Raw genomic sequence first — 26,070 nt, 5'->3', positions numbered from 1 at the left:
ACCCCAGGGTGAGCGTGTGCCTGTTCAGAAGTAGAAAGCACCACTTCAGAAGCAAAAAATAAAAACAAGAGCTCAAACTTTGTCCTGCAGTGCAACCCCACACCTTTTCCCCTTTGCTATTCTCCATAACTGGATCATGCCCAAATTAACTCTAATTACACCCAAATCAGTAGGAGAGGATCCTGCCGGGGGGGCTGGGAGCAGCATAAAGTTGGGAATTATCTCCTTAAATACATCCAAACCAAGAGGGAGGTTCTGTTTCGAACTGGCAGTGAAGCTCAAACTCAATTTTCAGTGTTTATGTCTTCTACCCCTTGTCCAACTCATCCTGAGCTCCCCAAACCAGAGAGAGGTTGGGCACAGGGTGTCCCATGGTGGTGTTTGATGGGAGAGGTCGGTGCACAGAGCGAAGGTGCTGGAAATCTAGCTACAAATTCAAATAAAAAAAAAAAAAAAACCAACCCAAGCACAAACACCTGGTGCAACCTTTGAGCAACCTTTGCACTCTAATCCCCATTCTTCCCCAGTTGGTATCAAACTCTGGGCTTGGAGAAATGACTCTGCACCAGGGGCACCAAGGGCAGAAATCTGCGGTTTTGCTCCCCAGACATTCCTGCTGCTGTTATTCCAGCAGATAAATAGGAATGTTTTATCACCCAAATCCTACAAACAGGGGAACACCCACTGGACAGGAATGAAAACCACTTGACAGAAACATACCAGAACCCTGGTGGTGGTTTTTGTGCTGGCAGAGCCCATCTCCAGCATCAGCTTTGGTGGAACAGAGAGTCCTTGGGCTCAGTTTTTTTCCCCTTCCCTCAGGAAGGGGATGAGGGGGGAGCCCAGAGCATTTGGACTCCAAGGATTAGGGCAAATGATTTAAAGCTGATTTACATCAATTCCTCCTGATTTCCTCTCTGGAAGTGGAGAATCAGGACCCATTTGGCAGCAGGCAGAGTTCAAAAGACTCAGGAAAAACCCTGCTTGAGCTCTGAGCTCCCTCCAAACCTGCAGCAGGGCTCTCCAAATGGGATTTATTATAGTTCCACCTTCCAAAAAAAAAAATAAAATTAGAGACAGTTGGATCACAAACCTCGATGCCTACTAAACCACAGTCCATACAAACACACAGAATTACTGAGGAGCAACCAGGAGCAGGACAAATTCCTACTCCAGAGGCAAATTACACCTCAAATCCGGATTCTTCCAAGAAAATCAGTGTCTTTTGTCCAAACTCTGCTGATCCAAAGATGTTGTCAGGAGGAAGAGGAGGTAAAAAGAGCTTTTGTAAGGAGACTGATTTCATTTCCAGCCTCAGCAGCTGCGATCCTGAGATGTTTTCGAAGTGGAACTGCTGGGAATTTCATCATCAACCCTGCCAGGTCAGCCCCTGCCCCCACAGCTGCCATCTCATCAGCCTGGGATAACCGGATAAACCAGCCCGGGAAAAGATTTCCAAAGCAGGGAAGAGATTTCCTGACCCAGGCACAGCTACTCAGAGTGAAAAGGGAAAGAAAGAAGGAAAAAAAAAAAAAAAAGGAATGGTAGAGGAATTCATGTTTCATCAATTTTTTTAGTAATCAAGGCTTGCCAGCCAAAAAAACCACCCCACCAAGTTCCTAGAAATTGTTTCTTTCAAATTACCCTGGTCCAAACCAAAGAGTTTGGATGTCAAAAGAGGAAAAATCGCTGTTTTCAAGTAGTTTAGGAAATTCCAGAGGGTCTCAGGAAAGCTGGAGCTGTGAGGACAAACTCTCCCAGCAGTTACGGCTTTTAGCTTACAGCCCATCACAATTTTGTTGAACTTCTTGTATTTGATTGCTAATTAATTAAAGAGAATCCCATGGCTCCCATCTTACCCAAGGAAGGGGGCGGAGTAAAAGGGATTCTGCACCACAGAGCTTGAAGTTGGGCTTAAATTTTCAGGAGCAACTCAGTTGTGCAGAGCCAGCACACCCTGCTCTCAGCTCCCAGGTTTCAGGAGTTACCACTCAGCCAAGAAAAAAACTTCCTGCCCCAAGGATATTATTTTTTAAGGGTTATTCCCCTCACTTTAGTGCCTCTTCCTTGTCAAATTAGCATAAAAAGGGCAACTGGGTGATTAAGAACTGCCTGGTGGCTTTCCAAGGAAGGTTCTTCAGGAACTTTGCTTTGCTGGTCCTGAAAATGCAGGAAAAAAACAACAGCAGCAACAAAAAAAGGATCTTTGTAACCCAAAGACTGACAAGCTGAGCACAAGGACTCAGCCTGGGTCAGCTTTTGTCCCCATGTTTAATTTAAACCCTAAATTCTCCACTTTTTTGTAAACTGAAAATACAGCTCAAGAGAGGATGGGCACAACAGAAATATATCAGAAAAAGGAATTTTGACTTGAGGACAGTCCCAGGGAAAACATCTCTGAATCCTTCTCTCCAGGACATGACTCCAAGCAAACAGAAAAGGAGAAAGAGCAGGAGCTTGCCCTGCAACACACTTCCACATCTTTTTAACCCAAAACTTCCCCAGGGCTCCAGCCATCTGCAAACTCCTTCCTTTGGAGTGGGAACATCCCTGAGACCACCAGCTGGGGGCTGAGCATCTCTCTGAACAGGGGTTGTATTCAAAATTAAATGAAGTTGTCCAATCCTGAGCCAAAGAGCAAATCCTCCTGCTCACCTTATAGAAAAAAAGCAGCAAAAGCACCTCAAATATCCCAATTTTTCCCCCTCAACAGCCTCCCAACCCCTCCACTCCTTTTTCCTGCAAGGATTCCCCTCTGATGGAGAAACCAACAGCAAATCCCAAACGTTCTGGCAATCCCTGCATTTAAAGCTTGTTAAATATTCATTTATTGTCCTTCCTTTCCTCAAGTTCATTTATTATAAACATAAGGGTTATTCTGGAAGTCATCGCTCACCCTGCTGGATCTCAGGGATAAATCACCTCAGAAAGGCTCAACTCAGATTTTTAAATGTTCTTTTAATTAGCAGGTCTGACATAACTGAAGTTCCCAAGCTTGTTTTTCTTCCCTATCTCAGTTCTTAAAGACCAAAGGGCTGGCAGACAATAATTAAATTAAGCTGACACCATACTGTAAAGGATTGTTTAATTGCTGAAGCACCCAGGTTCATTTAAAGATGTAATTGCTTAATTACACCTGAATTTGTTTAACGTTTCTCTTTTTTTAAGCGTGCTGCTCATCCTGTAAACAAGGCAAAAAAGAAAAAAAACCACCTCAGAAATCTTCAATTTTCCTTTAATTCCCATCAAGCACAAAGTGCTTCATTAGCACTGCTTTAAGCCCCAGAATTTATCAGCACTAACGAGGAGCTCCAGGACCCCAGCACAACTTCACACTTGGGGAGTTAAATCAACCCAGTTTTGGGTGGGTGAAGGTGGTTTTGCTCCCCTCCAGCCCCCCAAAATAGGCTAAAATTTGACATTTTCCAATTACCCTTTTGTTCATCACTACTTCAGCCACGTTTATCTATCTTTTTATGTATTTCTGCCTATTTTTTATAGGCCTGAGACACACTAAGCACCAGCCAGCAGCAGATCTGGGAAGAAACCCCCTCTCAATTTCCACTTTCAGCTATTTGAAGAAATTTCAGGGTTTAGCTGATTTACCACAGGACACCAGGAGGGATCTGGCACTGAAATTAGTGAAATAAAGCAAAATAATTTGCAATTGGGCAAGACACATCTCAAGACACTTCTCTCTGCCTGACACAGGCCTCATTTGCTCTGCTGCCCCTCAGACACCAGATTTTGGGGTACTTTGTCTTATAAACAGGGATTATTTATCTCACAGGTTTGATATTGTTGTTACAGTTGCATTAGAAGCTTGCAAAGCCCAATGAAGCTCCAAACATATTATAACAACTTAATTGAACAAAAAAACCAACCAACCAAAAATCAGCCTTTGGGCTGAGGCACGAGGAACCTGAACCCCCAAACCTGCCCACCCTCAGCTCCTTCCCTTCCCTAGACCAGGAAAGCAAGAAACTAACACCAAATCCTTCCCATTTCCATCTGGGATTTCCCATTTCTGTGCCATTGCTTACAGAGTTTCTGGTTTCAGGATGTTTGCCTGAGTCCTCACCACTACCAAATAGTTCCTGGTTTTGGGTGGTTTTACGGTTGGTTGGTGTTTTTTTCTTTTTTTTTTTTTCCTCAAGCTAGTTTTATGTTTCTCTGGAGCTGTGCCATCTCCCTCCCCCTTGGACCATCCCAAGCCTTTTGGAAAAGTTATAATTAGCAACTCTCCTCCTGGCTCACAGTTAATGAGTGGAGACACAGAGGTGAGTGGGTAATAAAGGGACACACTTACCCCTCCTAAAAATCCAAGGAAAGGTAGAAAAGTTGCTTTCTGCCACTGAAATAGGGATTTAAAAAAAACCCAAAACACAACAAAAACCCAGAAGGTGCCTCAAGAACACACTGGCACTTTGGTCTTAATGATTTTGGATGAAAATTCCCAATTTTCCTTTAGTTCTAGATGAAGTCGATGCAGAGCACAAAGTTCCTACAGGAGCTCAAAAATATCACAGCAGAGGCAAAGTCTCCAGGAGTACAAGTTTTGGATCATCCTCCCCAGCTCCCAGCTGGGAATTTCAGGCTCACTCCGGGGCATTCCACAACCCCTGATGCCTGAGCTGGTCCTGGGGAGCTCTTCCAGAGGAATCAAAGGCTTTCCAGTGCTCACTGCAAACTAAAACCAGGAAATTTCTCACCCAACAGCCCCAAAACATCCCAACTGGCTCGACAAGAGCTTCAGCAGGGGGATAAACCCTTTGCCCTCCCGTGGTGCTGATCCACTGGGGATAAATCAAGGTGTGCGCTGGCACAGCAGAGCCCCAGCCCTGTGAATTATCCATAGCTCCCTTCTGGAAGGCTCAGAGCAAGAGGATGACTCCTTGGTGGCTTTTTTACAAGCAGAGTTTCTTAATCCTGGCTAAGGGAAGTTGGGTTTGGATATTCTGCTTTGAAATAAGCAAAAAGGATGGGAGGCTCAGAGCAGCCAGGGGACTAATCCCGGAGAGTAAGGTGGCTCAGGGAGCTCTCTGGGCTGGGATTCCCTGGCACTTTCCCCTTTCACATCCGTTCTGCAGAGCCCTTCTTGGAACTGCCTTAATTCTAACCCAAAAAAACAACCCCCCCAAAAAAACAACAAAAACCAACCAACCCAGTAACACTGCCAAGATTGCTCCAAAAGCTTTGGGATTTAGATCTTAGAGAGCTTTAGGATACTTATGATAGTTACACCCCCAAAGCCTCCTGATCAAGTCCCTCATAAGCTCACAGACACTTCATTTTCTTCCCTTTCCTAGCAAGATCAAAACACAGATTAAAACTGAGGTTCAAACCCTTCCCCAGGCACTCTCAAGAACAGATTTCTCCCCCGTGCACTGCTTGGCCCAAGCCAAGACACAACTCCTCACCAAATTTAAGGTGGATTGCAAGCAACGAGCCCAGAGGTGACAAAATCCCCTCCTGGGATGACCCTGGGAACGCTGATGCTTATTTGGGAAGCCCCAAGTCCCACCCGTTTCACCCCATTTTTGCCAGCAGAGCTGCACCCCAGGTTCCTCCTCAGCAGAGCCCTGGAGATTCTGCCTGGGGTTAAGGTAAAATATCTTCCTGCAAAGAAATGGTTTACATTCCTGAGCTGGGTCCAAGCACTGTTTGCCTGGAGATAATTATCCAGCAATGAAGTTTACTTTGGAGAAGATGCTCCAAAACATCACAAAACCCTAATGAGGGACAATTTAATTCTGGCTGTTTGATTACATCCTTGACCCAGGCTGGGAAGACCCAAAACTAAACTATTAAAGAGTAATTAGAAGCACAGGACCAAGTGGGGAGTCGTTTGAGATCGATTCCCACTTGATCCCTGCTGCCTCTTGGAAGAAAAAATGGGATTTATGCAAACGATGGCAGTAATTGAGCTAATTGCTGGTCACCTCCCCCGAAGTCACACCGGGAGAGCCATCAGATAATAGAGGAACGACAGTTATTCAGCTTTCAGTAATTAATTAATGCAGCTGGAGAAAGGTAAAAAGCAGGAAAAAGGAATCCCACCCTCTTCCAGGGGAACAACCGGGGCTTCCCCCATCCATCGATTTTTTTCACAGCTGCTGTCACAGTTCCTCAAGTTCAGGGGTGGAGAACTGAAAATATTTTTCCTTCCTTCACCTCGTGTTTTGTAAAACCAAGGGGCCCCTCGTGTCACACCCACACCACCTCCGTGGGTAACCTGGGACTCCCAGACAGCCTCAAGCTTAAGGTGAGGAACTCGTCAGGACTCAAATCCCATCTGTGGTCACCTCTGTAAACACTTCTGGTCTCCCTGCTGGAGGACTCCTGCAGCAGTGTTACAGCAGCCTCGTGTTTGCAAGGATAAAACTTGTCAACATTTTGCTTGCCAAAAGCAGTTTGGTTCATTTTTGTTCCTCAACTGAATTACACTTTGCCAGGAGAACCATAAACACAGAGCTGGAGCTGCACCCCAAGTCACCGCACCACGAACGGGGTGAACCCAAAACCTCTGCAAAACTACAACAAATCGTTTCCAAACCTTCCAAAATGACCCCCAAAACTCTGCCAGACGATGCAGATATGAAAACCATGGAGCTACGGGGCACCACAAGTTCATTACTGGCTTAATTACCAGCTTAATTCTTTCCACTGTAACATCCCCAAGAGCAACGGCATCGCCCGAGTTTCTTCCTAACCCCAAACTGAGAAGTGTTTGATGGGGCTCAGAGCACCAACCCAAAGGGCTGAAAAAGAATTTTTGTGGGGAGACTTCTATGTTGTTGGGAGGAAAAACTACTGGGTTAGGGTTCTTTAGGGTTTGTTTAAGTTTTGAAAAGAAAAACCAGCTGAGGGAAACACCACAGAGGACATCGAGAGGGACAAGGATGTGCTCCCTAATAAAGGTGGGAAAAGGATGAGCTCGTTAATAGATGGAAGAGCAGGATGAGTTTGTAACAGACTTTTACTCCCTGCTGTTAATTAGCTGCACCGAGCCCTATCTCCTGCAGCCAACATGTGTTCCATGTGAGCAGGAACAGTCTTTGCTTTCGTGCCAGCAGCTCCTTACGGCACCAAACGAGGAGCCCCGTGTGAAGTAACATCCCCAGGATGCAAAGTGACCTCGCTGCTCTGGCCTTTCACCCATGAAATCCCCCAGGAACGAGTCCTCGCTCCCCGGCCGGCTCTGCCTTCTCAAGAGCACCCAACTTTCCCTATTCCCACAATAAGTCGCTGCTCAGAAATGCAGGAGAGTGGCTGAAGAACTCCCTCTCTCTCCAACGACGGTGGAAAAAACCCCACCAGCCCTACGACCTCAAGACCGGGCGAGCAAATCGCCCCGCTGAAAAAAAAAAAAACAAAAACAACTTTACAACGGCCCAAGGAGTGGTTGAAGGGCCGGGGAGAGTGAGGCAGAACGGGGGGGAGGCTCTGGGGAGCGGCGGGCGGGGAGTTCGGTACCTCAGGGCAGCCCGGGAAGGCACCGCCGCCGCCCCCTCCCGCCCCCCATCCCCTCAAAAGCCCCGTCCCGCCGGCCACAGGCACACCCCGTTCCCGTTCCAACTTTCCTCCGATCGCCCTCGCTGTCCGTCCCCTGGGGCTCCACCGCAGCTCCAAGCCCGAGGCCGCCGGGCCTGGCTGCAGGGCCAGGGCGGGGGCGGGCTGGCGACCTAGGCCTAACGGCGCGGAGAGAGCACCCCCCTCGCTGGACCCGCTCCGTTCCTACCCAGCCCGGCGGGGGTCCCCTGGGTGAGGAGCAAAGCGGGGGAAGGCGGCAGCGGCTTCACTCACCGCGGGCCGCTGGGCCGGGCCCGGCCGCTGCCTCCGCGCAGGAGCCGCCGCTTCCTCCTCCCGTCCGCGACAAAATGGCGGCGGCAGGAAGTGCCCCCGCGCCGCCCGCCCCGCCCCGCCCCACCGCACGCACTCTGCGTACCGGTCCGCCACCGGCGTAACGCTCCCCTCACCGACCCTACGGCAGCGGCGCAGCTCCCCCCCCGCCCCTCACGCACCTACGCTAACGGCGTAGCGGGCCGGGGTGGGGGACGCCACTCCCACCGTCTCACCGTACGCCAACATCGCAGCTTCGCGCCGGACTTTACGCAAGTGGCGTAACCCAAGGAGCGCAGGCAGGCGGCCGCTCCCGCCCCTCCCCGCCGCCGCCCCACGGGCCCAGCGGTTCCCCCGCCGCCTCCCCGTACCGCCCACGGGCCGCGCTTCCTGCCCCGGCCCCGCGTCAAACAGCCAGGCCAGCGACTGCGCAAAGTGCGTACGGGGCGAAAAAACACCGCCCCCCCCCCCCCCCCCTTCTTCGCTTTGCGCAGCGGCCTACGCAGCCGGCGCGTGACCGCCGCTACGCCAGCAGCGGCCTCGTACCTCAACTTTACGCCTTTTGCGCAGCAGGCCTCAAACCTCCGGGGCGGGCTGCGCTCCGCAGTTTGCGTAGGCCTCCCTGACGCAGCGGCCGCATTACGCAATGCGGGTTACGCCGGCGGGGCGACGTAAGAGGCGTTGGTGAATGCCGGCACCCCCCACTCTCCCTCCATCCCCCCCTTACCCGGCAACGCCGCCACCTCCGTCACCCCCTCCCATCCTTCACCTCCTTCTTCCCCGCCCCCCCCCCCCCTCATGTCCGCCGCCGCCGCCCCGCTCTTACCTCAGGCGGCAGCGGGAGGGGGCCGGACCGGGCCGGACGAGCCGCCCTCCCGCCGGGGTTGATCCCGGTGGGGTCCCTGAGGGCCGGTGAGGAAAATCAACGAGTGGCGGGGGAGGAAGAGGAAAAGGGGGGGAAGGGGAGGGGGGGTGACGGGCACCGAGGGGCAGCGGGTCCGGCAGCGGCGCCGCACTGACCTCACCGCGCTGCGCCTGACGTCACGGCGCAGCCGGCCACGCCCACCCGGCGCTGCCCGGGCACCGCCGCGCCCCGCGCTGTGACGTCACGGGAGGGGGGGGGGGCGGGAACGGGAATGGGGGCCTCGAGGGGGGGGGGGGAATGCATGGGGGGTCCTTGGGGTGCAGTGAATGGGGGTGCAGGGGGTGTTTTGGGGTGCAGTGAATGGGGGGGTCCTTGGGGTGCAACACAGGTTGTGATGTCACGGGGGGGTCACCCAGAGCCCCCCCCAAGCCCCCCCTGTGCAGGGGGAAGGCTGAGACCGGGGCTGAGCTCAGTGCGTGAGTGGGCAAGAACCCACTGCACCACGTGGGGGTTCATTCCCTGTGTTTTTCCCTAAAAAATGAGTATTTTGGGAAGGGGAGGGGGGGAGATCTCCATCGCACCGTGCTCAGAACCCAAGGAGCCTCTGGGATGAATTTTACTCATTTTTCCGAGCCTCAAGTTTTATTTTTTTTTATTATTTTTATTTTGTCCTATTTCTTTCTAAAATCCCCCCCCCCCAAACTCAACCCACCCGGTGAAGCCACCCACAGGTGGGTCCCCAGGGGGAGTATTTAGAGCTTCCTACCCTCTTCCTCTTAAAAACAAACCAGAAATTTGCCAAAACCAAGCAGAATTCAACTCAAAAACGAAGGAAGCAGCCGGGTCCCCTCCCCTCCGCTCCAACCCAAATCGGCCCCGTTTGGGTGCTGCGCTCAAGAGACAAAAAAAAAAAAATAGAATAATAAATCAAAAACGGGGGATTACATCATCAGCTTCACACAAATATTCACAGTTACTCTGGTTTGGGCTCTGCTGCTGGAGCCTCCTCCTCCTCCTCCTCCTCCTCCCTGCCGCTCGCAGCCGCCGCCACGTTCCCGTTTTCCATCTCTTCCTCCTCTTTGCCCACCCGACCCTCAGTTTCATTTTGGGGGGGAACAGGGGATTTGGGGGGATTTTCAGGAAGGGCGGGGGGCTCTTCCATGGCTTCTGTAGTTGCTGCTGCTTGTGACGTCACCTCTGATGTCACCTCTGACGTCATCTCCTCCGCTTCCAGCTCATCGTCTTGCAGGAACGGCGGCATCAGCAGGGGCTTGGGGGGCTGGTCGTGTTCCCCCAGATTTTTAAGGAATTCCTCAGGTTTGGAAAACTCTTCAGAAGCTTCCATAGCTTCTCCCGTTCCTCCTCCGCCTCCTCCTCCTCCTTCTCCTTCTTGGGTGACCTCGGTGGTGGTGGGGTTGGGGTTGGCATTTTCGGGGGCTCCTTCCGCGGCGCCATCTCCACCTTCCAAGTTTTCCTCCACATCTTGATCCGTGATTTCATCCGTGAAGGGATCTTCTCCCTGCAGGAAATAATAAAAAAATAAAGATGGGAGAGAGACAAGGAGTCATGGGAGGAGTTCCCTTTGGGTTTCGTTTGGTTTTGATTTTTTTTTTTTTTTTCTGGCACCCCAAAATCATCGTGGAGTTAAAAGTCCGTCGTGGAAAATCCCGAAGGAATCGCAGCGAGAGAAGAACCCCAGGAAAAAAATAAAAGATGCCACACCTGGAAGGAGTGGAAATTGGTAAAAAACAGAAAAGAAAAGGAAACAAAACACACAAAAAAAGCTCCAAGGCGGCGCGCCGGGGCTCAGCGGCTCTGCTCCTCACTCGGGAGGAATTTGGGTTTAACCAAAGACCATTAAAATCCACAAGGAATTCCTCAACCTTCCCGTGGCCAGGGATTCCCCTCCCCTGCGACGCTTCCAGGTTTCCATCTCCTTGCTTTGCTTTTTGGGAGGAATCCAGACACGACCCCTGAGTGCTCCCTCCTCCCTGGAGAGGTCTCCAGGGACACCAAGACCCTCCAAGATTTGGTGTTTTGGGTTGGTTTTGGTTTGTTGTTGTTGGTTTTTTTGGGTTTTTTCATTTAGGTTGTTTTTAGGTTCAGTTTCTGACCTCATTACCTGCATCCTGGTGGATCCCAGCACCCACAAGAGTTGGGAGGTGTGGGGTGCAGGGGGGGGATGCTGCCCTAGCACCTTGATGGAGGAGATGCCCCACACACACCCCGTGTCACCATCCGAGGACAAACCCTGATGCTTCCCTTTGTTGTCCCTCCCCTCGTGGTGCCAGGGGACAGAGAGAGGAGGGTGGCCTGAAATCTGATCGACCAGGGTGGGGTCGTGGTGGTGGGGGAAGAGGTTTTCCTGCTGGGAAAAGCAAGAAGGGGGATAAAAATAATAATAATAATAAAAAAAAAAAAATAAAAGCTCTCGGTGCCTTTCCTCCTGTTTTTAATTCTCTCCCCACCCTGGGGTTAACATCTGCCTCCATCAGAGATTCAGCCCAGGTTGGCTGCCTCCAGGTGAGAAGATCCATGCAGGTGGAGGAGAAACCTCAACGTTCATCTTCTCTGGCTGAGGATCCCAACCTCCGGAGAGAAAAAAGGATCTCAAAGCACCAGGTTCTACCTCGCCACCTGGACCCCAACGTCCGGTACCGCCGGTAAGATCTACCGGGGGAGGTGAAGTCCACTCGTGGTGGAGACTGTCACGGCTTCCCTTGGGAAGGGAGAGGTTGTCCCACCATCCCTCCAAGGAGGAGGAATCCTTAAGGCCAACGGTCAAGAAACCATCTCTTGATGAGGCCAAGTCTTGCTTTAATTTAATCGCCCTTTTGTCTCTGGCCTTCCTCTCTGGGGGGGAAGTTTTGCCGAGAACGTTTTAACGGCGAGGCGGTTCTTGGCATTACCTGCAATCCTGATTTTCCTCCACCCCTTTCCAGTCTGGTTTTGCACCTTGGGAATGGGACGGAGACCGTGCTGGGATGGATCTGAAGATCTCCTCCTGCCGCTGGCCCGTGCCGATTCATTTAGATCTGCCGGCAGCCTTTGATACCGTTGATCATGAGGAGATGTGGACGTCCCTGCGGACCCTGGCAGGGGTAGATGGAGTTGCACTTGAGTGGTCCAGGTCTTTTTTTGGGGGGGGAGGGGTTTATTTTTTTATTTTCAAATTTTTTTTTTTTTTTTTTTTTTTGCATTTCTGTTTTCAATCAGAGAGCTCCCCCCGAGGTTTGCACCTCGCCTGCCCCGAGGGCTCCGACTCCCTCTCTGGGGTACCGCAGGGTTTTTATCTCCCCCTCCTGTTCAACGTGTATGAGAGGCTGGTGGAAAAGCCTGCACCACACTCCCAGCTCAAAAAGTTGGGTTTTTTTAAATTTTTTAAAAATTACTGGACCCAAGGAGCGGAGTCGCAGTTTTTACTGGATTTTTTTGGTTGGTTGGTTGGTTTTCGATTTTTTTTAGTTTTTAAGACTGGGCTTGAGGAGAGCCAGCTCAGTCCAGGGGGTCTAGCCCAGAAATAAAACCAAGACTCTGATGGGAGAGGGGGGAAACATGTGCTCCCCCATCGTGGGGGGTGTGTGTGGGCATCTGCCTGCCCTCATCTGCCAGGTTTGCAAATGAGGGGGTGTCTTTTGTTGGGGTTTTTTGGTTTTTTTTTTTTTTGTTTTTTTTTTTTTTTTTAAAAAGTCCTGCTGGATCCTGGGCTGCTCCCGGATTCCCAGGGAACAAGCAAGTAGCCAAAAGCTTCTTTTCATCTTCTCCTGGTGGAGGAGGTTGCCACCTCTCCTCTCTCTCTCTTGGATGCAGAACCTCTCCCGTTACACCCACGCCGGACCCGCGGATCCCGCCGGGAATAACCAACCCCGGCCTTCCCGTACGGAGAGGATTTTTCCCCCCCATGCTCTCTGAAGACTTGGCTTGTTTTTCCAGGCTTCTTTCTGGAATTCCGAACGCTGGTTTGGGCTTAAAACAAACCCTACCCTGACCTCTCCTCCTTGGTGCTCCATTTCTCTCAGCTCTGAAGATCGCCTCGGGGCGTTCTCTGCCACTTCCCAAGGGAAGAGGAGGGAAAACGACAAAAAAAAAAGGGGAGGACAGGGAAGGGGGCTAACGAGGGTGTTCCAATTGGATGCCCCCCTCCTCAGGGGACTCCAGGATTTGGTTGAGCTTTCAGCTCATTGCACAGGGTCAAAATGATGCCCCCCCCCCCTCCCAAACCTGGTGCACAGGTGGGCTACGAGGTGTCCGGGTGGGACTCGATCCCACCAGAACTCAAGCAGTGGCTTCCCCTGACCCCACACATTTGTGTGTGTGTGTGTGACCCTCCCCCCAGGAGCAGAACTTGAGAGGTGGCTTTGGGGAAAACTGGAATTCCTTCTGGCTATTTTGCTTTCTTTAATTAAATTTTCCATTTTATGGATGGTTTTCTTTAGATCCATCTACACGAGGAGGGGAAGGAGAGCAGGTCCCGCCTGCCCACGTTAAATGTGAGGAAAAACCCAAAAAAAAAAAAAAGAAAAAGAAAAAAAGAAAAAAAGGAAAAAAAAAAAACCAACCCAAAAAAACACTACCAAAACCACCACAAGAAGTGGTAAAACCACCTCCAGAGCAAAGAGAAACCAGAGCCACGATCTGGAGAGGGAAAAAAAGCAGCGGGGTGGAACCTACGCTTCTCCCCATCGCACGCGGCGTCCGTGGCGAGAGGCGGCTCCGAGCTGCTCCAGGGACTCACCAGGAGGTGCCAATCCTCTCCTTCACTCACCTTGAGGTATTTTTCCAGCATCTTGACAATGTGTTTGTTATTCAGGACACTCTTGGCAACGTGTAAGCTGGTTTTCTTGAACTGCTCCGCAGCCATCTGCAAAGGAAGCCAAGGGTTCAGAGGGGGAAGAGTTGGAACAAAGAGCTCAGGTTGAGAGTTTGGATTCCCTCCTCCTGCCAGGGCTTGGGAAAGCTGATCTCAGATCCCAGAAAACATCACAAAAAATGGATGAGAGGGAACACCTGACTCTCCTCTGCAGAATCCTAGAGAAACAGCCCCAGCAGCTGGAACTGGGACTTTTCACAAGGGTGTGCAGTGACAGGACAAGGGGTGGTGGTTTTAAACTGGAAGAGGAGAGGTTTAGGTTGGATGTTTGGAAGAAATAATTCCCTGTGAGGGTGGCAAAACCCTGGAACAGGTTGTCCTCATGCTTGGAAGTGCTCAAGGCCAGGATGGATGGGGCTTGGAGCAACCTGGGTTGGTGGGAGATGTCCCCACCCATGGTGAATGGTTGGAACAGGAATGGTTTGGGCTGGAAGGGACCACGAAGATCACTTGGACCTTTAAATCTTTCAAGTTCCTTCCCACCCAAGCCTTTCCATGATTCTGTGAACTCCCCTGGGATCAAATCCAGGACAGTGATGTTCAATATTAAATCCTCAAACCCACCAGTGCTGAAAAAAAGGCCACATCTGCTTTTCCACATCCTTTCCTCCACTCTCCTCCCTCGTCTTTCCCCGTGGAAGGACAAACCCTGCACAACCCCTCAAGAGCTCCTCAGCCAGCAGCTTTCCCCCCTCATGGTGCAGTCCCAGCCCCTCTGAGAATGTGGGGTTTTGTTGGATTTTTTTTTTTTTTTAGTTTCTTTTTTAAAGCTACAAAGAAACCAGGAGCACCAGGACACATCCCTGCCCGGGGGGGCTCACCCTGCGGTTCCGGTTGTGATCAGCGGATCGAAGGTGCCTCTGGAGGAGGTGGTTCTGGGCAGGGATCAGCATGTCACAGGCCATGCAGTGAGCTGCCTCAATCTTCTTGAAGAAATGCTCCTGGCCAATCCCTGCAGCAAGGCCCAGAACTCAGCCAGAACCCAGCCCAAGGCAAACACTGCCCTCCCACTCCCTCTGACCACCACACCCCCTCTAACTACCAACCAACCCCCTCTGTCCACCAACCAACCCCCTCTAACCACCAAACCCCCTCTAACTACCAACCAACCCCCTCTAACCACCAAACCCCCTCTAACTACCAACCAACCCCCTCTAACCACCAACCACCCCCCCCTAACCACCAACCCACCAACTCCATGCCCATGGTCCTTCCAATCTCTGCTTTCCCAGACTCAAAAATCCCATTGATTCCAGTCATAGCGGGGAAATAATTCTGCTCTAAACCATCCTGGAACCCAAATGTAGGAGGGAGAGAACAGCCTGAGCTGCAAAGACACCAACTTCTTGTTTCCTTCATCCTACACAAAACCAGCCTGTCTCTCCAAAAATGTATTTAATAACAGGACAACTTTTCCCTTCCTTTCCTCCTCTATCCCAGAACTCGGATTTTCTGCCTGGAGGATTTAAACAGCTGATGTGTGGCTTCACTAAACTCCACTCATTTCTCCCAACCTACCAGGGAGCACTGATGAAGCTGAGTGGGTTTTTCCCTCCCACCATGCTCGTTGCCACACCAAATCAACTCTGCTGCTTCCTTTCAGCATTAAAATTCAACACAGGATCCACAAAAGAGCCCCAAACTCAACAATTTCTGGGACCTTTCCCCTGTTTAACCTCATTTCAGTGTCTGTGTTGTTGCATGAGCATCACTGCTGGTTGGAAAACCAGGACAGGGTCTTCCCCGTACCCTGAGTGTGAATTATTTGTCACAAAGTTGACAAAAAAAACCCCAGACCAACACCCAGAACCTGAGGCTGTAACCCAAATCCTTCCCCGGAAGGATCTTACCCTTAAAAGGATCTGGCTTCTGCTTGGTGCCCTCTTTCTCAGTCAGCTCCTGGCGCCGCTTCTCGATTTTTTTATTCCTGTTGACAATGTATTCCTGGGGAGGAAAGGACAAAACTCACTGCCCATCCTACAGCGCCAACAACCCCATCCCAAGAACCCCCCCGGGATGCGCAGCACTTGGGATGAGAGCTGGAAAAACTGGGAAAAATTTTCTGGAAAAATCCACGTTGGAGCCAGAGAGACACTTGCTCCCACATCACCTTGCGGGGAGACTCCAAATCCTTGAAAAATGGCCCCAAAATGCCAACACTAACCCCCCAGATGATGAAACACCCCAAACACCCACCCCAAGCCCCCCACCTGCAGGAACTCCACTGTTTTATCTGGGAGTTTGGTGCCGATGTAGCGCAGAGTCTCCTTGTGGAACTTGCTCTGGAGATGTTTCTGGATCTCCTCCTCCTCAAAGCTGCGGAATTTGCAGACGGAGCAGGCAAACTGGATCCTGAAAACACCAGTGGGGCCCCAAATCAGTGAGACCAGCAAGAAAATCCCAGCCTGTCAGCATCCCCTTGGAGTTTTCTGCGTCTTTCTTTGCCCCCCCCCCCCCAATTTGAGTTGGTTTGGACCTTGATAACTGCTGCAGAACCTGCAGGGACCGAGCAGCACCTTCTTCTCCATCAAATTTTATGCTATGGGAGTGGGTAGGGGACTTTTAAATGGAGAAGATCAGAGGATGGGAAGCCCCAAGGCCCAGAAGCACTGATGCTGCTGTCCCTGGTCCCAGCTGATCAATTGTTGTCTTATTTTCATAGCAAGGTTACACACAAGAGTCACTTAGAACACCCCTTGAATATCTAACTCCACACTGCTCAGGGTACTGAACACTTCAAACAGTCATAAAACACACACAGAAAAAATCAGAAAGCCCCCAAACACCATTTATCCCCCAAATGTATCCCACATTTGTGCACACTGCTATTATTCACTGGGAACCACCCAGCTCCCCCCTTCCCCCACCTGTCCATGGCACGATCTCGCATCCGATCTCTTCTCCTCTGCTTCTCCCTCTTCTTTTTCACCTCCTCATCGTCCTCTTCACAGCCATCTCCAGATGCTGGGCAAAAGGGGGGAAAAATAAACCACAATTCCTGCATTGCCAACCACCCACCCTGCTGGCTGAGCTTATCGGGGACCCCAAATCCCTCAGTTTCCTCTTTCAGCTTTGGGAAGCCTCCCTCTTCCAAGTCAGCTCCTTCTCAAGGTCTCCAGAAGTTCTTCCAATGCCCAAACCTCCTCCCTGGACATCCCACAGACACTCAGGAAAGTCTTTGGAGGGATGGGATAAGCCATGAGTGGAAAGTCCTGACTTTTTTTCCTCTGGAGGAGCTGCTACTTTTCCCCATATACTCTTTTTTTTTTTTTTTTTTTTCCCTGTTTGTTGATTTTTTACAAGGGTGAGAAAGCTCCTCAGGAAGGACAAGCAATAAGTGACAGCAGAGATGCTGGAGGAACCATTCTGCTTCCTTGGGGTGGTTCTGGACATCCTCCTCAGGTCACCTTCCCATTAATGACTTGGTAATTTTTGGGAAAGAATAAAAAAAAGAATGAAGGATTCAAGCCATCCTCATCTCTACAGTGTTTTGGGGTAGAAAGCTGCAGGTCAGGGGGTCTGTGAGCCTCACAGGACTCAGATAATAATCCACTTTTTAGCCCAGAGCCCCCACTCAAGCATCAGGAGGCCTAAGAAGGAATTTTAACAAACAGCTACACTTCAGTTTTCATCCTGAAAACAACCTAAAAGCAGCAAGAGAAACCCAACAGGTGGTTGTCCCCGAGTTCCTCCAATGCAGGAAGCACAACGTGCTGGGACTTGATGGGTTTTATAGCAAAAAAAGTAGAACCCCAAACCTGCTGAAGTGGTTTCAGCTGCTTTAGACCACACAGATTTTATATCAGCATCCAAAAGTACCTTGGAATATTCCCACTTGTTTGAAAAAAAATATAAATAAAATGAGGTTTAGCTCATGGCTGAAACCTCCACTGAATGTGACTGAGTCGATGATATTTTTTGCTCTGTGAAACAGAGGTCTGGATTGCTCAACAGGAGCTGCAGCAGCTTTTGACCAAAGAATTCAAACTGAATTGTGCCCCGGGATGAAGAAGATGGATTTGGAGCAGGATTGGTTCATGAGCAGGATAACACCCTCCAGCAAATCACCCCAATTCCTGTTCTCCTGGAAAAAAAGAAACACAAAGAGACAATGGTGTTACAGAGGGTGATTGGAAGGTTTCACAGCCCACCCCAAACAGATAAAGGATTGTGGGATTTGGGGATGAAACATCCAGTTCTATAAATGTTCACAAAACAGCTGTTTCCCATCTCTCATGTTCTCTGTCTTCTCACTATCAAAATTCAAATATTTGGAAATGGATTTGCTGCACTGAAGAGGTTGAACACAGCCGAGAGTCATAAAAAAATGGCCAGGACCCTCAAAACCAACCACTAATTAGGATTTAACCCTAACGAGCCTGGCCAGAAGCAGAAGTAGAGGCACAAGACCCAAACCTTTCCACTAAAAAAAGTGTTTTTCAGGACAGAAAACCCCACAGCAGGGGGAAATCCTGAGGAGGAAATATTTGCAGGATACAAAAGGCAGTTTCTGGGAGGTCTGAAATAATTTGACCCTCAAAGCAGCCCAAAATGCTGAGGAAATTGCTTCAGTTCCTCAATATTCCCTCATTTGCCACCAAGTTTTTGAATGGGGAAAAAAGTTACTTACACCTTTGTCAGCTTCATCTCCTGATTTTTCCTCTCCTTCACCCTCATCTGTTACACAAAAGAAAAAAAACAACATTTAGCTGGTACCAGGGGGGATTTTCTCCCACTCAGCACCCCAGGGGGCCCCTAATAAATCACCAAATGCTGCAATAATGGCTCAAAACCCCAATTTTGTTTTTTTGGGTTTTTTTTTTCTTGGTTTCTATGCCTGAGGACCTAAAATTTTGTCCCAAACCACCCAAGAACATCAAACCCATGGGGATATCGTAACAACGCCAACGACTGAACACAGCTCAGCAAGGGGCTCGTTGTCAGTGCAGCTGAAAACACCCAAAAAGGGGGAAAATGGACCCAAACCATTCTCGGTGTCGTCCCCCTCGCTGTCAGTTTTGGGGTGTTTGCTGTCAGGTTCCTCCCCACTCTGGGATTGCTTCCGTTTCCGTCCTCCCCCCTCGCTGTCCGATCGCCCCCCGGGGCGGTTCCGGAAGCCTCTTCTTTTGGGCTAAATCAGGGAGAAATCATTTTGATCAAAATCAAGGTCAGAGTGTTAAAAAATTAAAAAAAAAAAAAAAAAAGGTTGAAAATCAAAGTATTTATGGCCTTAAGCAGTTGGATTGGTTTTTGGCAGTGAGAGGGGCTTTGTGGTTGGGTTGATGCCCCCAGAGAGCAGCTTGGGGATGGGGAAAGGGTTTTGAGGCTCCAGTTGAGGGGCGAAGGGGGAGGTGGAAGGATAGGGACACTTGTGCAAGGATGGGGACACTTGTGCAAGGATGGGGACAATGGCTGTGCAAGGGTGGAGACAATGATTGTGCAAGAATGGGGACACTGTGCAATGAGGGGGACACTGTGCAAGGGTGGGGACAACGGCTGTGCAAGGATGGGGACACTTGTGCAAGGATGGGGACAATGGTTGTGCAAGGGTGGGGACAATGGTTGTGCAAGGATGGGGACACTTGTGCAAGGATGGGGACAATGGTTGTGCAAGGATGGGGACACTGAGCAAGGATGGGGACACTTGTGCAAGAATGGGGACAATGATTGTGCAAGGATGGGGACACTGTGCAATGGTGGGGACACTGCGCAAGGGTGGGGACAACGGCTGTGCAAGGATGGGGACGCTTGTGCAAGGATGGGGACAATGGTTGTGCAAGGGTGGGGACAATGGTTGTGCAAGGATGGGGACACTGAGCAAGGATGGGGACAATGGTAGTGCAAGAGTGGGGACAACGGTTGTGCAAGGATGGGGAGACCCAAGCCAAAAAAAAAAAATCAATTTTGAGAAGAAAACAAACAGAAAACAACAAAACCCCCCCGGAGGGTCCCGACTTACCGCCAGGGCGTTCATGTGCCAGGGCACCGCGCCCATCCGGTCCCTGTTCCGTTGCCTCCCTATTCCATAGGGCACATTCCCGTAGCGTCCCATTCCCATGCCCGACATCCCCATCATGCCGTAGTCTCCGTAGTCTCCGTAGTCGCCGTAATCACTGTAATCGCCGTAATCACCATAATCACCATAATCTCCATAATCACCGTAATCTCCGTAATCGCCGTAATCTCCGTAGTCGGGAACCAGGGCTTGGGAAAAGAGGGATGGGAGCCGGTTGGAGCCGCCCCCCCCCATCCCACGGCCCCCCATGTAGTTGAGCTCGTTCCAACGAGCCGAGAGGCGCTCGGAGCTGGAGGAGGGGATGAAGTGGTCGCTGCGGTTGAAGGCGTTGAGGCGGCCCCGGTTCTGGCCCCGGTTCTGGCCCCGCCCGCGGATGGCGCCGTAGCCGTTGCCGCGGGCGCGGGGCTGATCCCGGCGGCTCTCAAAATGGCCGCCGAAGGAATCGCCGCGCTCGGCCCCGACCTCGCCGTAATCGTAACCGCCCCGGTAGAGCTCGCGGTCGTTGAGAGAGGACCTGGAGTCGTAGGAGTCAAAGGACTCGAAACGGAAAGAGCTGGACGGGGGGAAAAAAGGAGAGGTCAGGGAGGGAGGATCCGGGGGGCCCCACACCAACCTGGAGCAGGAAGAACTTCCGGGCAGAAAAATGAGGGAAAAAAATGGGATTTTCAGGCCTGCGTGCTCATGGCTTTCTGTAGATCCCATTGGGTTTTTTCCCCCCCTCGTCACTTTTTCCTTTTGCTTTTTTCCCCCATCAGTTTTTTTCCCATAATTTTTTACCACTTTTTTTTTCCCTCACTTTTTTCCCCATCACTTTTTCCTTTTACTTTTTGCCCCATCATTTTTTTCCTTCACTTCTTCCCCATCACTTTTTTCCCCATCACTTTTTCCCCATCACTTTTTTCCCCTTTTTCCCCCTCACTTTTTCCCCCTATCACTTCTTTTCACTTTTTTCCTTCTTTTTTCCCTCACTTTTTTCCATCACTTTTTTCCCCCATCACTTTTTTTCCATCACTTTTTCCCCCTCACTTTTTTCCCCTCATCACTTTTTCCCTTTGCTTTTTTTCCCCCATTTCTTTCCATCACTTTTGCCTGTCACTTTTTTTTTCCTGTCACTTTTTCCCCAAGTTTCAAGGGAAACAAGAATCAAAGTCCCAGTTGTGAATTAACAGATTAACACCCCTCGTCTGACCACACCAGCCAGCACCACAAAAAAAAAAAAAAAAAAGCAAGCCAATATAAAGCTTCATTTACTAAGTCTTGCCAAGATTAATTACTATTTCACCAGCTAAACACACACCCAGGTGAAAGAACTCTCCAGACTGGCATTGCTGAACCCGGCAGGAGATGAAAAAAAAAATGTAATTAGAGTAGGAAAAGGGATACAGAGAAAACAAAGAAGTTTAAGAAACCTCAAAACTAGAAATAAAAACCTGCAAAATCTAGGAATTGAATCAACACCAGGAGATGCTTTCAGTGGTTGATAGGGAGATCAGATTAGGTCTCTTTAAATCAAAAATACACCCAACAGCTCCACACAAACTGAGGGTGATCAGGATCAGAAAGGTTGGAGAAGACCTTTAGGATCATTGAGTCCAACTGTCCACCCTCTACCCATCCCTAGAACACCTCCGGGGATGGTGCCCCCAACACGCCCCTGGGCAGCCTCTTCTAACTGCCTCACCACTTTTTCTGGGAAGTTTTTCCTAAAATGTAACCTGAGCCTGGAGTTTTTATCCCATTTCCTCTTGTCCATGGGTCCACCAAAGAGGCAGCGTCTGTCTCACCGCCACCTTCAAGGCGGTCGTAAAGAGCTTAATTAAAACCATTTTTTTTTTTTTTTTTATATGCAAATTAACTCACCTCTCCTGGTCCTCCATGCCCTCCCCTGTCCCACCACTGCCTTCCTTGGACAACATATCCAAACGTTGGTTGATTTTGGCAATGATGGAATCTGAGTTCTCGTTGGCCGCCGTCTCGGGGCCGTAGGAGGCGACTGGCACGGAGGCAGCACCGACCTCGGCGCTGAGGCTCAGCTCTGAGGTTTTGGGGGTTTCCCAGCTGCTGGAGGTGGCAGCTGCATAGTTGTAGGTGACTGCTGAGTTTGTGGCAGTGGTTTGGGTGTTGTAGTAGTCGTAGCCTTCATAGCCTGCAGGGAAAAGGGGAAAAAAAAAAAAAACAAAAAGAAAAACCAATCAAAATCGAAATTGGGAATTTGTTTTTTGAAGGGTTGAGACAGGAAACCAAAGCACTGAGTTGTAGTCTCACTCTTGTGGGCAGAGAAAAAAACACAACCATGGAGGAAGGTAAAAAAATAAATGAAATCATTGGTGAGGAGGAGGGGTTTAGGAGCACTTCAGACCCACAGTCATTTTTTACTCAGAAAAACGGCTCCGTTGGCCGCAGGTGACTCCAGAGACCTGGCAGGACACCCCAAAACCCAGAGCCAGGGGAAGTTTTTAGCACCTACCTTGCCAACTTGTTGCATTTGTCCCATATGTACCTGAAGACGACAAAAAGAAAAGAGAGTTCAGGTTTAAAAGCAAGAAAATTAGAAGTTCAGAGATGAAATTGTGCTGATTAGGTTCGATTGCTGGTTAAAAAAAAAAAATGACAGGGTGCAAAAAAAAGCAAACGTAGGACTTCCAAAAGATAATTATAAAAATCAAACGTGGAAAAGATTTTGTAAATGCTATCATACACCACTTGAAAAGGACCCAGATTATTCCCTAAAACCGCTCAGACAGCAGTTAAACCACAGCAAAAAACTAAAACAATGGTTCCAACAATCACTGTTAGGCTGGAGAGGAGTTGGAAGGTGAGAGCTTGGACCCCAAAACCCCCCAGGAGTACAAACCACTGAGAATCAGAGCACATCACAACATCCCAGAGAAACCTTCCACAAAAAACCCCAAAAGAAGCAGAAAGGCTGAAAAAGATCATTCCTCTATTATCTATTCTGGCTGACAAGAAATAAAATTAAATTATATTTTACAGCTCTACTTCCACTGGGGGTATTTTCCTAGACAAAAAACTCACCTTGAGTGTTGGCAGCCCCAGTATTCCAGGTGCCATAACCTGTAAGAAAAAAAAAGGATCAAGGGTTTGCTTCTTCCCTTAATGTCCTCAATCAATCCTTGAATTCCAGCTGCACTTTGGGTTTTATCTTTTGGGAAGCACACCTGAAACTTGCCCCGTGCTTGGTTTCCAATTGGCTCAGCAATATGAATGAGATGGTTTAAATTTGGGGGGGGAAAAAACAGTGTTTGGAATTCAGAAAGGTGCTGGGTGTCCTCCTGCCATCATCTCAGCTGCCACTTCTCCAGACACCCATCACTTCCACCACAAAAAAACCCAAAAAACCATATGGGAAATCAGCACCGCCGTATTTTTGCACTGCAGAAATCAGCTAAGAGAGGAACAACGACACCAAAACCCTTGCCCAGAGCAGAGTCACCAAATCATTTCCTTTCCCTGTGGTTTTTCCAGCTGCCAGTGGGATGGGTTGAGACAGAGCCACTGAGGAGCAGAGAAATTAAAGCCCACCTGAGGTCCATCCCCTGCAGCCATTCTTACCCCAATTTTGAGCAAATGCTCATTCAGGAGGCAAAACCAAACCTGTGCCCAGCACAAAACTTTTGAGGAAAATGGCCCAAAGCACAATGGTTCTCAACCAAAGGGAGCCCCAGCACTTGGAGCCTCCAGATCCTGCAGGAAAAAGCTCCATGGTTTCCCATTCTGAGTGTTTCCCGTCCGGTTTGCCAAGATTTTGGGCACTCTTGTTGTTTTCCTCTCAAGATAAATTTTTTTCATGGATTAAGGAAATCTGGGTGAAGCCAAGACCTTGGTACAACTGAAGAAAGGGGTAATTAAAGGTTCAGTGTCTTTGTTTTGGAGTTACATGTTCTGGACAGAACTTGCTCCACGAAATCCTTGGAATATGAACCTGGAATATCTGCCGGTTTTGCAGCTGCGTGGGCACAGCTGCAACCATCCCCAGAAAAAAAAAAAAACAGAATAAATAATCATCAATTTGTGAAAATAAACACAAAATAAAGAGGGGAGAAGAAAAAAAAATTTAGAAGGGCCCAAGTGGTGAATTTTTACCCATCTGAGTGCATCTGGGTGAACCATTCCATGGGTTGATCCCAATGCAGCTCCCTGAGCTGGGAAAAGAGCTTGGGAATGGGTTCTCTGCAAACATTTGCAAGCAGAGGGTGAATCCAGAGGTGAGGGAGCAACACTGAGGGACTTCCCTCATTCAGGTGCTGACAAATTAATTTTAACACCCACAAACAAACAAAAAACCAAGCCAGGGCCCAGGAAGCAATTCCTTCCAAAAGCTGAGGCCCTCCTGGTTTCCAAAAAAGGACAATTCAGGGAAAATAAAGATTGTCTTCTGCTGGGATCAAGAAGGATTTTGATGAAATCTGTTAACAAATGCTCCTGCACAAGGTTTGGCTGCAAAGAGCAGCTCTAAGCAGCTCATTAAAATCACAACTCCAATCAAATCTTGCTCCAGAGTAATTTTCAGCTGCCCAAAACTCTTCCAAGTTGTTCATTTTGGACTCTTCCAAGTGGCTGATCCAGATTCAGTTGGTTGTCTGGAGAGAAATGAGCACTGACAGAGGAGGATTTAACGCACACTTAAGGGGTTTTTAATCCTGTCAACACTTCCTCACTTAATTTTTATGCCCAAGGAACAGGCAGAAGCACCTAAAAACCATTTTAGAACGTGATGGAAGAGCTGTCAGGCAGTGGAAATAAAAAAATTCACCTGTCAAGCTTCCATTTCCACCTCCATGAGCCTTGTTTTGTAGTTTCAAGAGATATTAAAACCCAGCCAGGAGGTGCTGGTGGAGGAGGATGAGTTTTTCCAGGCACAAATCCCTTCTCCAATGTTGGCGAAGGAATCTTCAGGCTGGGAAGGGCCTTTCCCCTCCAATTCCACACGTGGAAGGTTCCCACCTTCCCAAGCTTCTTCATCTCTCATTTGATGTCTTTATTTATCCTCCGTTTGATGCATTTTTGGTTCCCCTTTCTTTATTCTTCATTTGTCACCTTTTTGGTTCTTTATCCTTCAATTTTCACCTTTTTGGTTCTCCCAACTTCTTTTTCCTTCATCTCTCACCTTTTTGGTCCTCCCCCCATTCTTTATCCTTCATTTGTCACCATTTTGGTTCTTTATACTCCATTTTTCACCTTTTTGGTTCTCCCTACTTCTTTATCCTCCATTTGTCACCTTTTTGGTTCTTTATCCTTTATTTGCCACCTTTTCGGTTCTCCCCTACTTTTTTATCCTTCGTCTGTCACCTTTTTGGTTCTCCTACTTCTTTATCCCTCATTTGATTCATTTTTTGTTCTCTCCTTCATTTATCACCTTTTTGATTCTCCTTGCTTCTTTATCCTTCATTTATCACCTTTTTGATTCTCATTGCTTCTTTATCCTTCACTTGGTGCCTTTCTCACCCTTCCTGGGATGAAAACGCCTCAGGGGACAAAGACCCGGGGGGGGGGGAGGGACTGACAACGAGACCCAAGGGAGCACCACGGTGTTTGGGGGGGTTGGGACACGAAAGAGCCCCTCGGGGCCTCTCCCCCTTCGCTGCTGCTTCTCCCCAGAGGATTTTCGGCTTCGCCCGGGGGAAGGAAGGGGGGGGGGGGGGGTAACCCCTCAGACAGCTCCATCCGCAACCCCCCCACGTAAGGAGCTGGAGGGGGGAGCTCACAGGGACTCCCCCCCCCTCAGGGAAGGGACCCCCAGGGGGGTCATTACCGGAGGGAAGGGGAGGGAAGGGGAGGAGGGAGGTGACGAGGTGGGGGGTGTGGCCGCGCGGCCGCCATTTTGTGTCGTCTTCAGAAATGGGACCGGCTCCATTTCCGCCCCCCCCTCCCCCCACAGCGCCCGGGAAGCGGGAACGATCCCCCCCTGCGCCCCCCCCTCAACCGCAGCCACCAATCAGCGTCGCCCTAGAGCAGAGCGACGCGGCGCTCAGCCAATCAGCGGCGGCGTCGCCTCACGGGAGGCGGGCACAAAACCACCCCCAGGGTCTAAGCCACCCCACACCTCACCCCCCCCCCCCCCCCCCTCCGGTGCAACGCGGAGCTGCCGGTGGAGGCGGCGGAAGGACGGGACCGCTGCCCCCGGTGAAGGGAGGGAAAGAGGAAGGAAGGTGGAGGAAGGGCCGCCCCGCACCTACCGCCATATCCCGGCTCCATCGCTGCCTCCGCCTCCGGCCCGCGGCTCCGCACTGCCCACCCCAGCGCCCGCCGCGCAGCCGCGCCGCGCGCGCCGCCCATTGGTCCGTTGGGCCGCTCCGTCCCGCCCACGAAGCATTCCCATTGGCTGCGCTTCCGATGACCGCCCCCTCTCCTCCTCTGGGCAGGAGCCCCACCCTCCTTTCTCTCCTATTGGCCAACGCTGCCCTACCGGATTGCAGCTCGCTCTTCTATTGGATGAGGCTCTTCCACCTTCCTGTC

The 26,070-nt window shown here is 50.1% G+C and overlaps 2 protein-coding genes across 10 annotated transcripts in view; both read right to left on the bottom strand.

The window, feature by feature from the left end:
• The window catches only part of BRD4 (bromodomain containing 4), a 36,816-nt gene extending 27,932 nt beyond the window's left edge, over positions 1-8,884 (bottom strand). For 3 of the 9 annotated variants that reach the window (XM_071727183.1, XM_071727184.1, XM_071727191.1), the window contains exon 1: positions 8,669-8,854. The gene's annotated coding sequence lies outside the window, so the exon portion shown is untranslated. Of the gene's footprint in view, positions 1-7,741; positions 7,918-8,070; positions 8,189-8,388; positions 8,408-8,668 lie in introns of those variants that run through there. The other 6 variants (XM_071727185.1, XM_071727188.1, XM_071727182.1 and 3 more) reach the window with 5 other exon arrangements.
• Positions 8,885-9,342: 458 nt separating this feature from the next.
• AKAP8 (A-kinase anchoring protein 8) lies at positions 9,343-25,924 on the bottom strand. Its single transcript, XM_071727192.1, has 13 exons — positions 25,791-25,924; positions 22,630-22,668; positions 22,061-22,093; positions 21,454-21,739; positions 19,537-20,146; positions 18,564-18,708; positions 18,210-18,254; positions 16,445-16,541; positions 15,788-15,929; positions 15,428-15,521; positions 14,399-14,529; positions 13,473-13,568; positions 9,343-10,226 (listed from the first exon to the last, which is right to left on the bottom strand). Exons 1-13 carry the CDS (start codon positions 25,888-25,890, stop codon positions 9,681-9,683), a joined length of 2,364 nt encoding a protein of 787 aa, XP_071583293.1. The 5' UTR covers positions 25,891-25,924; the 3' UTR covers positions 9,343-9,680.
• Positions 25,925-26,070: the final 146 nt, after the last annotated feature.

This window comes from Heliangelus exortis, chromosome 27 (genome assembly GCF_036169615.1).
Source record: "Heliangelus exortis chromosome 27, bHelExo1.hap1, whole genome shotgun sequence".
NCBI lineage: Eukaryota > Metazoa > Chordata > Aves > Apodiformes > Trochilidae > Heliangelus > Heliangelus exortis.
The sequence above is the reverse complement of the archived record's forward strand: the minus strand, read 5'-3'. Positions and strand labels throughout refer to the sequence as shown.

What these genes read in the sequence shown, in the direction of transcription:
- AKAP8 (XM_071727192.1), bottom strand. Translation starts at nt 25,890, where the DNA reads ATGGGCGGCGCGCGCGGCGCGGCTGCGCGGCGGGCGCTGGGGTGGGCA. An exon ending in CGAGATCGTGCCATGGACAG is followed by an intron (nt 15,930 to 16,444) that starts GTGGGGGAAGGG and finishes TGGTGTTTTCAG; the next exon opens with GATCCAGTTTGCCTGCTCCG. An exon ending in ATCACAACCGGAACCGCAGG is followed by an intron (nt 13,569 to 14,398) that starts GTGAGCCCCCCC and finishes CTTCCTTTGCAG; the next exon opens with ATGGCTGCGGAGCAGTTCAA.